The following is a 12,735-nucleotide window of genomic DNA, read 5'->3' as shown; positions in this document are numbered from 1 at the left end:
TCTCTAGTCGCAACGTTTTCATCGGCGCCTCGTACATTCCTCCCGACCGACGACATGATTGCAGTGTGATACAGCTCCACCTTGGTGCTAATGAATTTGCCTCCGCTTTGGCCTTATCATCGGATGTGGTTATTCTGTTTGGAGACTTCAATCAACTAGGACTTGTCTGGTCTCTCTCCCACCACGGATATTTGTTTCCTGATCCGCTTTTATCTGCAACTACACCTGCCAGCCGCCAACTAGTCGATGAGATTGCTTTTCTTGGACTCATCCAAATCAATCAGATTTCGAACTTTCAATCGAACATGCTCGACTTGGTGTTTATCAATGATTCTTCACTGCATGAATGCACTGTCGTTGAGGCTCCGGACGCCGTTGTGCCGCTTGACGACCTGCGTTGGATATATCAATTGACAATGGGTTTAATCAATGTTTCGATGAACCTATGAGTGACGATCGGCTCGCATTTTCGCAGAACCGATTTTCAACAGCTCCGACAATGCTTGTCTCGTATTGACTGGAATGTTTTAGATCGCCTGGACATCGAATCAGCTGTAGACCGCTTCAACTGTCTGCTACGTGATTGCGTTTCAGTCGTTGTACCGAAGCGAAAGCCTCCGAGGAAACCTCTGTGGACTAATGCTCTTTTACGGAATATGAAAAGAGTGCGCGCTAGAGCTCTTCGCGCTTATACCTTTCGACGGTGTGCCTTCACTAAACGGAACTTCAACATCGCCAGCAATGATTATCGGTGCTATAATAAACTCCGTTACAAACACTATGTTCATCTCACGCAACAAAGAAGTTTTGGACTTTCGTGAATTCTGAAAGAAAGGAATCTGGACTGCCATCAAGTGTTTTTCTCGATTACGACATTGCGGTGAATACTGAGGATAAATGCAACCTTTTCGCTAAACACTTCTCAAGTGTATTCTCGGGCCTTTCGTCTTCTCAGCTTGACATTGATAGAGCTGTAAGTGGAGTACCTAGCAATGTAGTGGATGTGGATGTCTTTCAAGTAGACGTTCAAATGGTACTGTCAGCGATACATCAGACCAAAACATCATTTTCTCCTGGACCTAGCGTTCTTCCATCGGCTGTGCTAAAAAAATGCTCCGATATTTTAGCTGCGCCACTTTGTCTTCTATTCAACCTATCACTCCAGCAGAGGAAATTTCCAGTGCAGTGGAAATGCTCTACTATGTTCCCAGTTTTCAAGAAAGGCGACAAACGAGATATGAGAAACTACCGTGGCATTACATCACTCGGAGTGGAGTCGAAAGTGTTCGAGTCGCTGATGAACGATAGAATGTTCGCTTCCTGCAGAAATTACATCAGCCCGTATCAGCATGGTTTCTTTCCCGGTCGCTCTGTGGAAACGAATCTTGTCAGTTTTACTTCGTTTTGCATGGAGAACATGAGTAAAAAATTCCAAATAGATGCCGTTTCCACCGATCTCAAATCTGCTTTTGACAAGGTTAACCATGACCTGCTGCTTGCAAAACTAGAAAAAATGGGCTGTTATTTTGCTTTATGCACCTGGCTCCGGTCTTATCTGGTCGGACGCCAAATGTCGGTCAATATTTGAAATAATTCATCCTACTATTTCTCGAACCTTTCTGGAGTTCCACAAGGTAGCACCCTTGGACCATTGCTATTCTCGCTTTTCATAAACGATGTAACCCTTATTTTGCGACGTGGAGGTATGCTGCTGTTGTTTGCCGATGACCTTAAAATGTATGTAGTTGTTCGAGACCTCACTGACTGCTATGAACTACAGAACCTTCTTGAAATCTTCAATGGCTGGTGTACTCGGAATATGATGGTTCTAAGCATTCCTAAGTGCTGTGTCATAAGTTTCCGACGAACAACTAATTTCGTCCAGTTTGACTACAGTATTGCTGGTTCTCCACTTCAACGGGTTGATCATGTAAAAGACCTAGGAGTTATTTTGGATGAAAAGCTTACCTACACCCGCCACTTCTCAAATACCATCGATAGAGCCAATCGCCTGCTTGGGTTCATGTTCAAAATCTCCAATGAGTTTCAAGATCCGTTGTGTTACAAAGCGTTGTACTGCTCCCTGGTTCGCTCAATACTAGAGTTTGCATCTGCTGTTTGGAATCCCTACCAGGCTGTATGGAGTGAGCGGTTCGAATCTGTGCAAAGAAGATTCGTCAGATATGCTTTGCGCAGCCTTCCATGGAATGACCCGTTGAATTTGCCTGCCTATGCTGATCGCTGTCGTCTACTCGGGTTGGATACTCTAGCCAAGCGGAGGAATGTTGCTCAGTGTGTTTTTATTGCCAAGATTTTAACATCCGAATACGATGCTCCTGAGTTGCTGTCGAGAATTAGTTTATACGCACCTGTCCGAACGCTTCGAGCGCGAGCGCTGCTACACGAGGAGCTACAAGCAACTAACTATGCTGCTAACAGTTCCATTGTCGCCATGATTCATCGATTCAACGAAGTGTCCGACGAATTTGATTTCCAGATTTCAACATCCAGATTTCGCTGTCGTTTCGTTGTTTTTAATGTTTGACCACAACTAGGTTTAAGAATTTCATGTAGACAGCACAGTCCGATGAATAAATACAAATACAAATACAAATACACACATTCAGACATCACCTCAATTCGTCGAGCTGAGTCGACTTCGTATACGAGAAAGGAAAAAGCATGCTCTGATGTCGATTAGCCGCCGATGAAAAACAATCGATTCAACACAGGATTCAATGCATCTATTTCTGCCCCGTGTACGACTGCTAAAGCAGATGACAATAACGACAACGACACAGCATCAGTATCGAGCTCGACCACTGAACCGTATTGCATCGAATACGGTCGTATTTCATCGAATCAAGCGACGAACAAAAGGCGGCTATTGAATGGGGTGCCCTTGAAAACTTGAGGGAAATTTGTTCTGTATTTCGGAAGGCTTATATAAAAATGTTTCCACAGAACAGTGCACCCTGACCATCAGTGATTCAGGCAATTGTTCTGGAAATGTATAATTATTTTGTAATCTATTAGAAATTGTAAGACAAAATTAAAGAAACTCGTCTCCGTTATGACTAATGGCGCAATGAACAGGCAGGAAATAAATAAGAAAATTAAATTAGCTTTCATGAAATGGATCACTTATATAAGAATTCCTTGGAGTCTTCACACGTAGCCATGACCTTCAGATCTACACACATAACCAAAGAGTTGGTATCTCTTTTAAAAACTGGTGCATGATTAATGAAACTAAATTGCCTTCAGCTAACAGATCTCTACTGCAGCAGTTAATGACATCATGGAGCGAATTTACCCGTCAATGAATTTATTACAAATCGCGAAATTTGAATATGCTATATAAAACAGTGTTGTACAAAATACAACGCATGCGTGTCCGAGTTACCAAAGTTGGCGCACGTTCTGAAAGGTTAAGTATTGAACATGGATACTCGATATGCGGAGCTGAATAGGATATTTTATCTGAACCACGAACCACGAGAAATTATTTAAAATTTTCACTAGCAATTCTTTAAAACTTCAAAGGTAGAGAGTATATTTCCCTTGTCCCGGATTTTTTTCTGTAATATTCAAAAGAAATATAAATTTGGTTTTCACTTTAAAAAATGTTATAAAGCTTCATTTCAATCAAATTGACATTTGTTAAAACTTTTGGATCAAGTATGGGACATGAGAAACAATTTTTTAACCACATCAACGTTCGTTTTCGGTCAATTTGACTTTTTGGTCCAGATGTTGAGCTATTCTTCGCTCCATCGTAATACAGATGTATTCGGCATGGTAAATCACATCACGTATTAATAACTATTGGCAATGATTTCTTGCACTAAATGCTTTGATATACGATGAATGCCCACTGCTGGACGTCAAAATCTTCATCAACGACATGAACGCTCAGGTAGGAAGGGAGGAAATGATAGGACCGGACAGTATGTAAACCATGTCGGATGATAACGGGCAACTATGCATAAAAAACTTTGTACCCTTCCGTGGAATGGTAGCCCGAAGCACTTTCTTCCTCCGCAAAAATATCCGCAAGCCCACATGGAAATCATTTAATCAAGAAACGGAAAACCAAATCGACCACGTTCTAATCGACGGTAAATTCTTTTCTGATATCATGAACATCCGCACTTACCACAGTGCGAATATTGAATCCGAGCACTACCTCGTTACAGTATGCCTGCGCTTAAAACTCGCAGACTGCGTGGTTGGCGACGTGAAACCATGGACCGAGTTGAGTGTAGAAGACTTTTATTTACTGCATTGGCCACTCCGGATGTATTCTATCACCGTTACTGTTTCTTATCGTAATCGACGAGATTCTGGTAGGTGCGATTGACCGTGAACCAAACCGCGGGCTGTGATTGCAGCCTTAACATGGAGCACCTAAACGACTTCGAATTGGCTGATGACGTTGCACTCCTCGCTCAACGGCGCTCTGATATGCAGATTAAGCTCAACGACCTTACCGAGCGCTCCTCTTCGGCACGCGTAGGTGACCCCTTTCAGTTTCACATTAGCCGGGCAACCAGTGGAGAATGATGAAAGCTTCCAATATGTTGGTAGTCAAATGGCGTCAGAGGGCGGTACCAAGGTCGATTGTTTATTTGTTGGAAACAAGACAGATATACATTTATTGCAGTTTCGATCACCCTAGGGTTTTATTCATATTTGTTCCTTCCTCAATCTCTACTCTTCACTTCCTTCTTCCCTCTTTCACTTCCTAGCTTCCTACTTGTGTGTGGTTTTCTATTTTTGGTTCTTGCGATGACTAGCCTAGGCTATCGTTTGTGATGATCGAGTGTGTGTGTGGAGATATGCATGCATGCTTGTTTTCTACTCACGGTACCGTAGTCTTTGCAGCTTCCCGGCCGGCAAGTGGTCCTATACCGACGAATGGTGGCCGGGGCGATGATGATGAACTGCGCTTAAGGAGATTCCCAGACGGACGGCTTCCGTGCTGGTGCTGCGAATCACGCAGGGACGTCGATTTCGTGGACGGTTTCCACGGGTTGGGGTTTACAAAAAAAAGCCTTTGCTCTGCCGGAGAATCGAACCATCCTTCTGAGATCTCCCCCGATCCGGGACCCTTGACGATGAAGCGAGGGGTCGAGAGCGCACTAGGCGAAAAGTTGCGGTGTGCCGAGCTGGCCTGGATATCGATAGAATCGATCCTAGACAAGAAGCCGTCGAACGGCTTTTCTACACACAATTCGCACACACAAAAAGTTGACCTAATGTTGAACTTTGGGCAAATTAAACACACCGCGACACTAAGTACATATAAGTACTAACTACTCGCACTGTCGCCTCTTCCACGGTTCAAGTCAAAGTGAACGAGTAGAAGTCCAAAAAGTCCTCAGATTAAATGCGACTATCACGGTCTTCGTGGCCGGAAGTGCGTCAAATCCCCAAAGTGATTCAACGACCTTTTCGAAAAATCAACTCTCATCAACCTTTCCTTCGTGTCACCTGAAGCTACATCTTTTTCACACTTATACCGTCTGGATAATTCTCCTCATTAGCATCGCACATGCGTGCGGACCAGTTAAAAAAGAGAGAATGGTTCGGGATTGAACTTTGGACTTTTCGAGCTAGATCGGTTTTGGTGGTGGCTCTGGAACGATGGCTTGACAGTTATAATTTTCTAAGGCGACATTCTTGTATGCCAATTATGCGGATTTAAGTAGGGGTGCATTTTATTCGGAATGGCGACATTTATTATCGCAATATATTTTAAGTGTACTATGGGAATTAAGTGTAATTAACATTGAACGAGCATTATAATAATGATAAACAAATTTACCACGAAATTTACCTTGTATATAATGTTGGTCCTGAGAAGAATCGATTAATTTCCAATATTGCGCCTTCCGAATCACTAACAAACAGCAACCACTCAATAGTCCTTCCGGCGCTTGTGATTCTGCTGCCGAAGTCAAATTTCTGCTGTTGTCGCCAAACAGCATTATGCCTTATCGCATTGATGCGCCTTGTGCCCTTCCTCACCACAACGACGACACAGGTTGCTACGGTCTGGGCCCTTCACAGTTGTAGCACCGATAGCACCTGTCCACAGAAGGCGGCTGGAGTTTGCTCTTTGGGCATACTGACCAGCCTACTGATCTTCAACTTCCCTCGCTCCATTACCTTTTTGGCTTCCGCAACCGGTAACCTAAGGTAGGCAACCTGCGTGCCAAAGGGACCGCCGCTTAAGTGTACAAAGGTCTTGTCGACCTCTGTACTGCATTGGTCTCTGAAGGCAGAGACGAAGTCGTCCGCGTTCGTGACCTCGTCCAGTTGCTTGCACAGGAGGGTTACTTCCGCCCCCAACGACCTCACCTCGGCGTCGTCACCCAAGACCTCTTGGGCCAGCTTCCTGTAGTAAGTCCCACTAGCCTGCGCTACGCGTTTCAGAACCAAGAACCGGTCTTGGTGGGTCTGACGCTTCGCACGTCCTGACCCAGCGTGGAAAGCTTTTCGGTCGCCCGCATCGATTTAAGAATTTCAGCGTACTTTGCCTTATCAGCTTTCACCAACAAGGCCTCGCCTCTGTCCTTAGCTTTCTTTGCGAGTCGAGATGCGTTCGACTTCCGCTTTGCCCTACTGACCATCTGCCAGGGGTTTTTGATCCCTTGTGCCGATGGCACAGGCTGGCTGGTACTCTCTTGTGGCCTGGCGACTTGCGCCTGGTTGGTGCCTTTTTGGGCCGAGAAGTCACCTTCTCGGGACGCCGCCCTTCAGGCTCCTCTGCACCCCGATCTGCTCCGTCCAGACGACGTTTGGCCTTTATAGTCGCACGTCGTTTGGATTTGCCTTTAGCGCCTTCGTCGGATTGTTGCCTGAGCCATTTCGGGTTAGGCGCAGCCTTTTCTCCATTGGCCTTCAAGGTGAAATCAATCGCCTCTTGGGCCATGGTCGCTCCTCTAATGACGGAGAAGGCATCGGTTTGAGCACCTTTGTTGGCCTTCTCTCTTCTCACCACCGTTGTACCTGACAACAATCCATTCGATTTAACCCATTTGTCTTTAGCCGGAAGAGTGTCATCTTCTCCAGCAGCTTCCGAAGACAGGACAGTATCATGATGGGACGATACGAGCTACAATCCGACGCGATTTTTCCGGGCTTTTGGATGGCTATCACCCTCACTTGCCTCAAATCATTCGAAGCAATGTTACACTCCAGTAAACGATTGAACATGCTCAAAAAGCGCTTTATCACGACGTCAGGGAGGTTTTGAGCAAATGGAACCTGATGTTATCCATCCCGGGAGCGGAATTATTTCGAGGAGAGCAAGCGAGAATTCAATCATCGAAAAGGGGCGATCCATATCATCCAGATAGCAAAAGTATCACGTGACTCTTGCTTCACTGGCACCGAATCCGTACAATCTTTCTTTGCGAAGTCCAGTATCCACCGCGACGATCCTTAACGATCTTCGTTTACGGACGACGCATTGCGCATTCTTCTCCCGACGGTTGATAGAGTTTCGCTCATATCGTTTTTTCACTTTGACAAGTTTTTAAACTGAATTTCAAGCGCGATCTACCGTTTGTGAAGAACGATCGATCCTTGTTTCCGACATTCTTTAAACGTTGTGGATTTCTCGCGATAAAGTTATGTACACTCGATATCCCACGGACTGTGTGGTTTCCTACGAACCGAAAAATCTGGCACCGCGGTGTACCGGCCGGAGTAGTACCTGAAGAGCGCTGTTAAACTGGGATACAAACTCGTACTTTTCTCGCGGGGGGAAGTGCTTCTATCGACTGGATGCCTTCAATGATGACCTCCGCATCCCCAATCGATGTGTCTCGTGAGGTCATATGAGAGGTCGCTTGAACCAGATTGATTATGTCCTTTGGAAAGCGAGACTTCGATCGGAAAATGATCAATACCATGGAGGACAGCTCTTGTGAGTTCAAGCAATATCATATACCACTAAACCATATCGCAAGAACGGTTTGAACCCTGTTGTCCGACCTAAGACCGAGAAAAAAACAATCAAATAAATTTCTCAATTTCCCATACTGGCCCGGTGCGGGGAGGCTTGGGCTCGGCACGGGGCCATAAATTATGAGCACATTTCCTCTCGTAAATTGATCGACATTCAATCGATTCGGAGCAGATCGGATTGATTGCCTATGCCTATCAAGGACCGGTGTGTGTGGCGCGGTGCCCACTTAGTACTTGATCGCACCGTATTTCTACAACGATTCCAAGAGCCCGGTCCAATCAATGTCAGTTCCAGTATGCATCAGCATAATAATTTATGTACATATGCTGACGGTTATACTCTCATGGTGGTGCAATGGTGCTGGATCGAATGTGTGTCACTTAGAATGTCAGCGATTATGCTTTGAAGGTGATTTGTGCGAAGCGATTTATGACGCTCCGATCGATTTAGGAAGTTCGAACGTATTCAAACAGGTGGTTAATCAGCGTGTTACGCAACTCGAGCGTGATGTCGCTCGTTGGTTTAGCTTTTTTTTGTGTTAAATTGCAACTTGAATCGATTAAAAGTGGTGTAATGCACTTTGGATGGCGCGTTGTTGGTTTTAGAGTTTCGGCAGAGGTGAGACCGGCAGAGGGGCATTCAGGTGGAACTACGATGAAGTTGGTCGGTTGTTGATGATCCGATGCCATGATCATATGCTTTTCCTTATTATTTTTTTTTCTTTTTCCGTTACATCGTCGATAAAGACGATGCAGTTGATTTCGATTGCATTTTTAATGATAGGCCGGGGGCAATGCGTTGAATTGGGAAAGTTTCTTCAAAATTGTAGGTGCATGGAAGTAGGAAACATTTGATTTAAATGATTTTTTGGTTCATTTTTAATAAGTCTTTTTTAAATCGCTTTTTTACAATCCACTCTCTGGCGCTCGATTGATGGCTGGCGTGCGTATCAATCGTGCAAAATAATAATTGAGAAACAAATAACAATGCTTGCTTGCGCTTCGCGTTTTTTCGGGCTTGGCCGTGTTGGAAAATTAATAAGAAACGAGCTAGCTTTTCTGCGGATGATGGTGAAGCGAAAAAAGCCACTCACCGTTTGCGGTCATAATTTTCCGGTCGTATGTTGGCGTTAATCTTAATCTTGAATAAGTTTTCTTCGCGTTGATGGATTGTTCCGGTGAGTATTGTGGCCTGTGAGCAACTCTGGAAAAGCAAGCTGCCACAGACGCAATTATGGTAACTTAGTAAATATCACGAACGTTTGAACGTTTGTTTGGGTTCATTGAAGTTCAGGTCATTCATACGGTTGAACACGAATGAAAAGGTTAGTTTCTTTGGGGATTTTTGTTTGTTTTCGATTGGAGGGGAATGGGGTTAGTAAATGAGGAACTGGGAAGTAACTATTTTCGATTAGGTAAATGGGGTTTTATCACAATATTGGCTCTTCTTAGTGGTGATGGAAATCGTGGTGGTGATCATCGAAGTGGTGGTATTCTTCGTGGTGTGGTTCCTCGTGGACTGCGACATGAACTGGGACCTTGACTGGGTATGGGACTGGCTTATGTACTTCGACTGGGATGTGCTTTTCAACAGTGTATGGGACTGGGCGTTCAACTGGGACCTTGACTGGGTATGGGACGTGCTTCTCTACTGGATATGGGACGTGTTTGTAAACTGGGTAGGGCTGTGGCACTGGGACCTTGACTGGGACTGGCACTGGTTTCTCAACGTGCACTGGGACTGGGCGATCGACTGGGACATGGACTGGGTATGGGACGTTCTTGTAAACTGGATAAGGGACTGGTTTCTCAACTGGGACTGGTACTGGCTTGGCAACATGGACTGGGACTGGTCGGTCAACTGGGACATGGACTGGGTAGTGCACAACCTTCTCAACTGGGTATGGCTTTTCAACATGAACTGGGACCTTGACTGGGACCAGGACCTTCTTCTCAACTGGGTATGGAGCTGGGACTGGGACCTTGACTGGAACTGGGACCTTCTTCTCTACTGGATAGGGAGCTGGCACATACACTTTAACGGGGACTGGTCGGTCAACTGGAACATGGACTGGAACTGGGACATGCTTCTCGACTGGATAAGGAGCTGGCACGTGGTATGGGACTTTGACGATCTCCTTGACTGGATAGTGGACAGTCTTGTACACTGGGTAAGGCTTGGGCACTCCAACCTTCACGGGGACTGGAACGTGCTTCTCAACTGGGACATGAATGTGTTTCTCCACTGGGTATGGGACTGGAACCTTCTTGACCACAGTCAGGGTCTTCTCATGATGAGGCTGGAATTCGACATGATGATGATGGCCGATGTGTCCGTAATCATGTCCGCCGAAATCTTGTCCGCCGAAATCATGTCCGCTGAAATCGTAATCGTAGAGGCCACGCTTGGTTTGTTTCTTTTCAGCCTGCTCGACTGGTTTCACTTCTTCGGCCTTTTTGTCCTCGGCTGCAGAACTTAAAACCAGCAGCGTGGCTATCCCTATCAACACCTGAAACGAAACCCACCCAAACAAAGAACTAATTAAAATCCATTAGACACACACTTCGAAATCACTGCAACGTTTTGGAAAAGGAAGTGCTCGTTAGTCCTTGTTAATCATCATCCGTTCCTAATCAACACAGACACCAAACTCATTCTTCTTGTTGCACACGAAAGCGAAAGTCCAACTGCCAGGCAGTTTCTTCTCATTAGCATCACACGTTGCCAAACAAGTTCCACTGAATCAACATGCAAATACTATTCCCCCGCTCGCAGATCTCAGAAACTAGTTCAGCGAGGCCACATTGCATCATCAGTTCTCACTCAGCATTGTAAGTCCGTTTTGCTCAAAGTCCATCGAAACACTTCAAATTCACTTAGAACATATTCTTGTATTCTCCGCCAACAAGCACATACCAAAGTTTTCATTGTGATGCTCCTATTAGTTTGTTTATGAACGATGAACTGGGTAGACCAGAGTCCGAAAAGGTACTGGATGGTGATCGGTAGCACGGCAGGGTCTTTTATACAGAAAACACTTTTCCCCCTTTGGTCTTTGGTTTGGCTCCTTGAGCCCGCGCGCACCGGACCCAACCAAGCCAAACCGAAAGGGGTGAGATTGAGACACTTTTCCGTTCGACCGGAGAGCGAGCATTCGGATGAGAGCGAGAGTGTGTCACTCTCACTCTCAGCTGGGAGAGTGGGTTGGAAAAGCGCGCCTCCTCCGAGGGGTGAGTTTTCCATCAGCGAAGGGGTTGTGAGCGCGAGATGCACGTGCTTCGCTACGCGAGATGAGAATGAGAGATGATGGAACCGGCTGGGTGGAACGTTTGCCTTGTTTCTTCAGTGACCCATTGAAGGTGCGATCGGAAGGTCGTATTGCGTGTGGAGGAGAGCGAGGTTTAGTACGAAAAAAAAAAAAAAAGAAACTAGATCGATTACTTACGACTTTAATTAGGCTAGTCGGTGATGTTTTGGTTTGGCGTACGGTTGGGGTCAATGTTTACCGCTGTGTTGATTGCAAGTGCATTTACTCAGGGATCCGGTTTACGGAAATATCCGCACCAGTGCATTGACTTCTAAGAATATTTAGTAGCTTGTGAATAGAGTTTTGTTTGATTTTAATCAAATTTTTCTGTTTTGTGTCTTAATTCTCATACAATTACACAAAGTTTTGGGGAATCGAATCTATGTTTTCAATTTTGTTTTCAAAATTAGGTAAAACAAAAATTATAAAAAGTTTAAAATCAGGATTTAGTTCAAAATCCAAAACAGTCGGATATTAACGTTTCATATATTTTTGGTTTAAAATTTCGGAAAAGTAAGAGACTTCAAAAACATGTCATAGGTATTTATTTTTCTTTTTTGTATTGAATAAATTTTATGATTTGGTGAATCTAGAGCAAAGGACCAAATTCGGAAATTTATGGTAGATTGGACAAAATTAAAGAAATAAGGAAAAATTTATTGATTAGAATTTAATGATTATTTATCTGCGCGATTTTGAACAATTAATTTTACTTTTGTTTAATTCGCTTTATTTATATTTATTGTTTGTCCTGTTTGAAGGTTTTCACGAATTTTGCATGATAATTCGATCGAATTGATAAAAAGTATTTCTAATTTGCAAAGTAGATCATTTTGTATCCCAATAAGCACGCCAATTCGTCTAGGGAACATGTTTCGCTTCTAACGTTTTTTAGTAATTTCAATGTATTTGCCCATAGTTGCTTTTTGCCTTTCTCGTACATCAAGGTGCAACGAGAAGGCTATATATTCACTTCCAAGACGATGTTGTGATAGAAGGCCCTGAGACCCATAGTGTTGTATACCAATCGACTCAGCTGGACGAATTGAGATGATGCCTGTTTGCATGTGTGTGCGTGTGTGTATGTATGTGCGCAAAATAAAACTCACTCATCTTCAGGGCACTTATCTTGATCTGATTTGTTTACAACAAGTTGCATTCGATGCGATTCGATGGAATCCTGTCCTATTGTTTCCTATTGAAAATTGGCCAGATCAGACTATGGGATCAAAAGTTATGGCTAAAATACATAGAAATCGTATAATAATAAACAAAAAACACGCTAAGAAAATCTCACTCAAGTCTTTTTTGTATTTATAATGCACGAGAAAAGCACAAACACCGCTAGGTGGATGAATCAGGGTTTTTAATCTTTAATATCGTCAGGAGATCGATCTGTTTTAATGATGACTAATAGTTTTAATATGAAAAACAAATTTATCACAAA

The 12,735-nt window shown here is 44.1% G+C and overlaps 2 protein-coding genes across 5 annotated transcripts in view; one reads left to right on the top strand and one right to left on the bottom strand.

Moving 5' to 3' along the window:
- The window catches only part of LOC134217890 (angiotensin-converting enzyme), a 531,134-nt gene that overhangs the window by 164,179 nt on the left and 354,220 nt on the right, over positions 1-12,735 (top strand). The gene's annotated exons all lie outside the window — the stretch shown is intronic.
- Positions 8,831-11,048, bottom strand: LOC134213542 (uncharacterized). The gene is made up of 2 exons (XM_062692680.1): positions 10,898-11,048; positions 8,831-10,490 (listed from the first exon to the last, which is right to left on the bottom strand). Exons 1-2 carry the CDS (start codon positions 10,907-10,909, stop codon positions 9,429-9,431), a joined length of 1,074 nt encoding a protein of 357 aa, XP_062548664.1. The 5' UTR covers positions 10,910-11,048; the 3' UTR covers positions 8,831-9,428.

Source organism: Armigeres subalbatus, chromosome 2, assembly GCF_024139115.2.
Source record: "Armigeres subalbatus isolate Guangzhou_Male chromosome 2, GZ_Asu_2, whole genome shotgun sequence".
In the NCBI taxonomy this organism is placed as follows: domain Eukaryota; kingdom Metazoa; phylum Arthropoda; class Insecta; order Diptera; family Culicidae; genus Armigeres; species Armigeres subalbatus.
The sequence above is the reverse complement of the archived record's forward strand: the minus strand, read 5'-3'. Positions and strand labels throughout refer to the sequence as shown.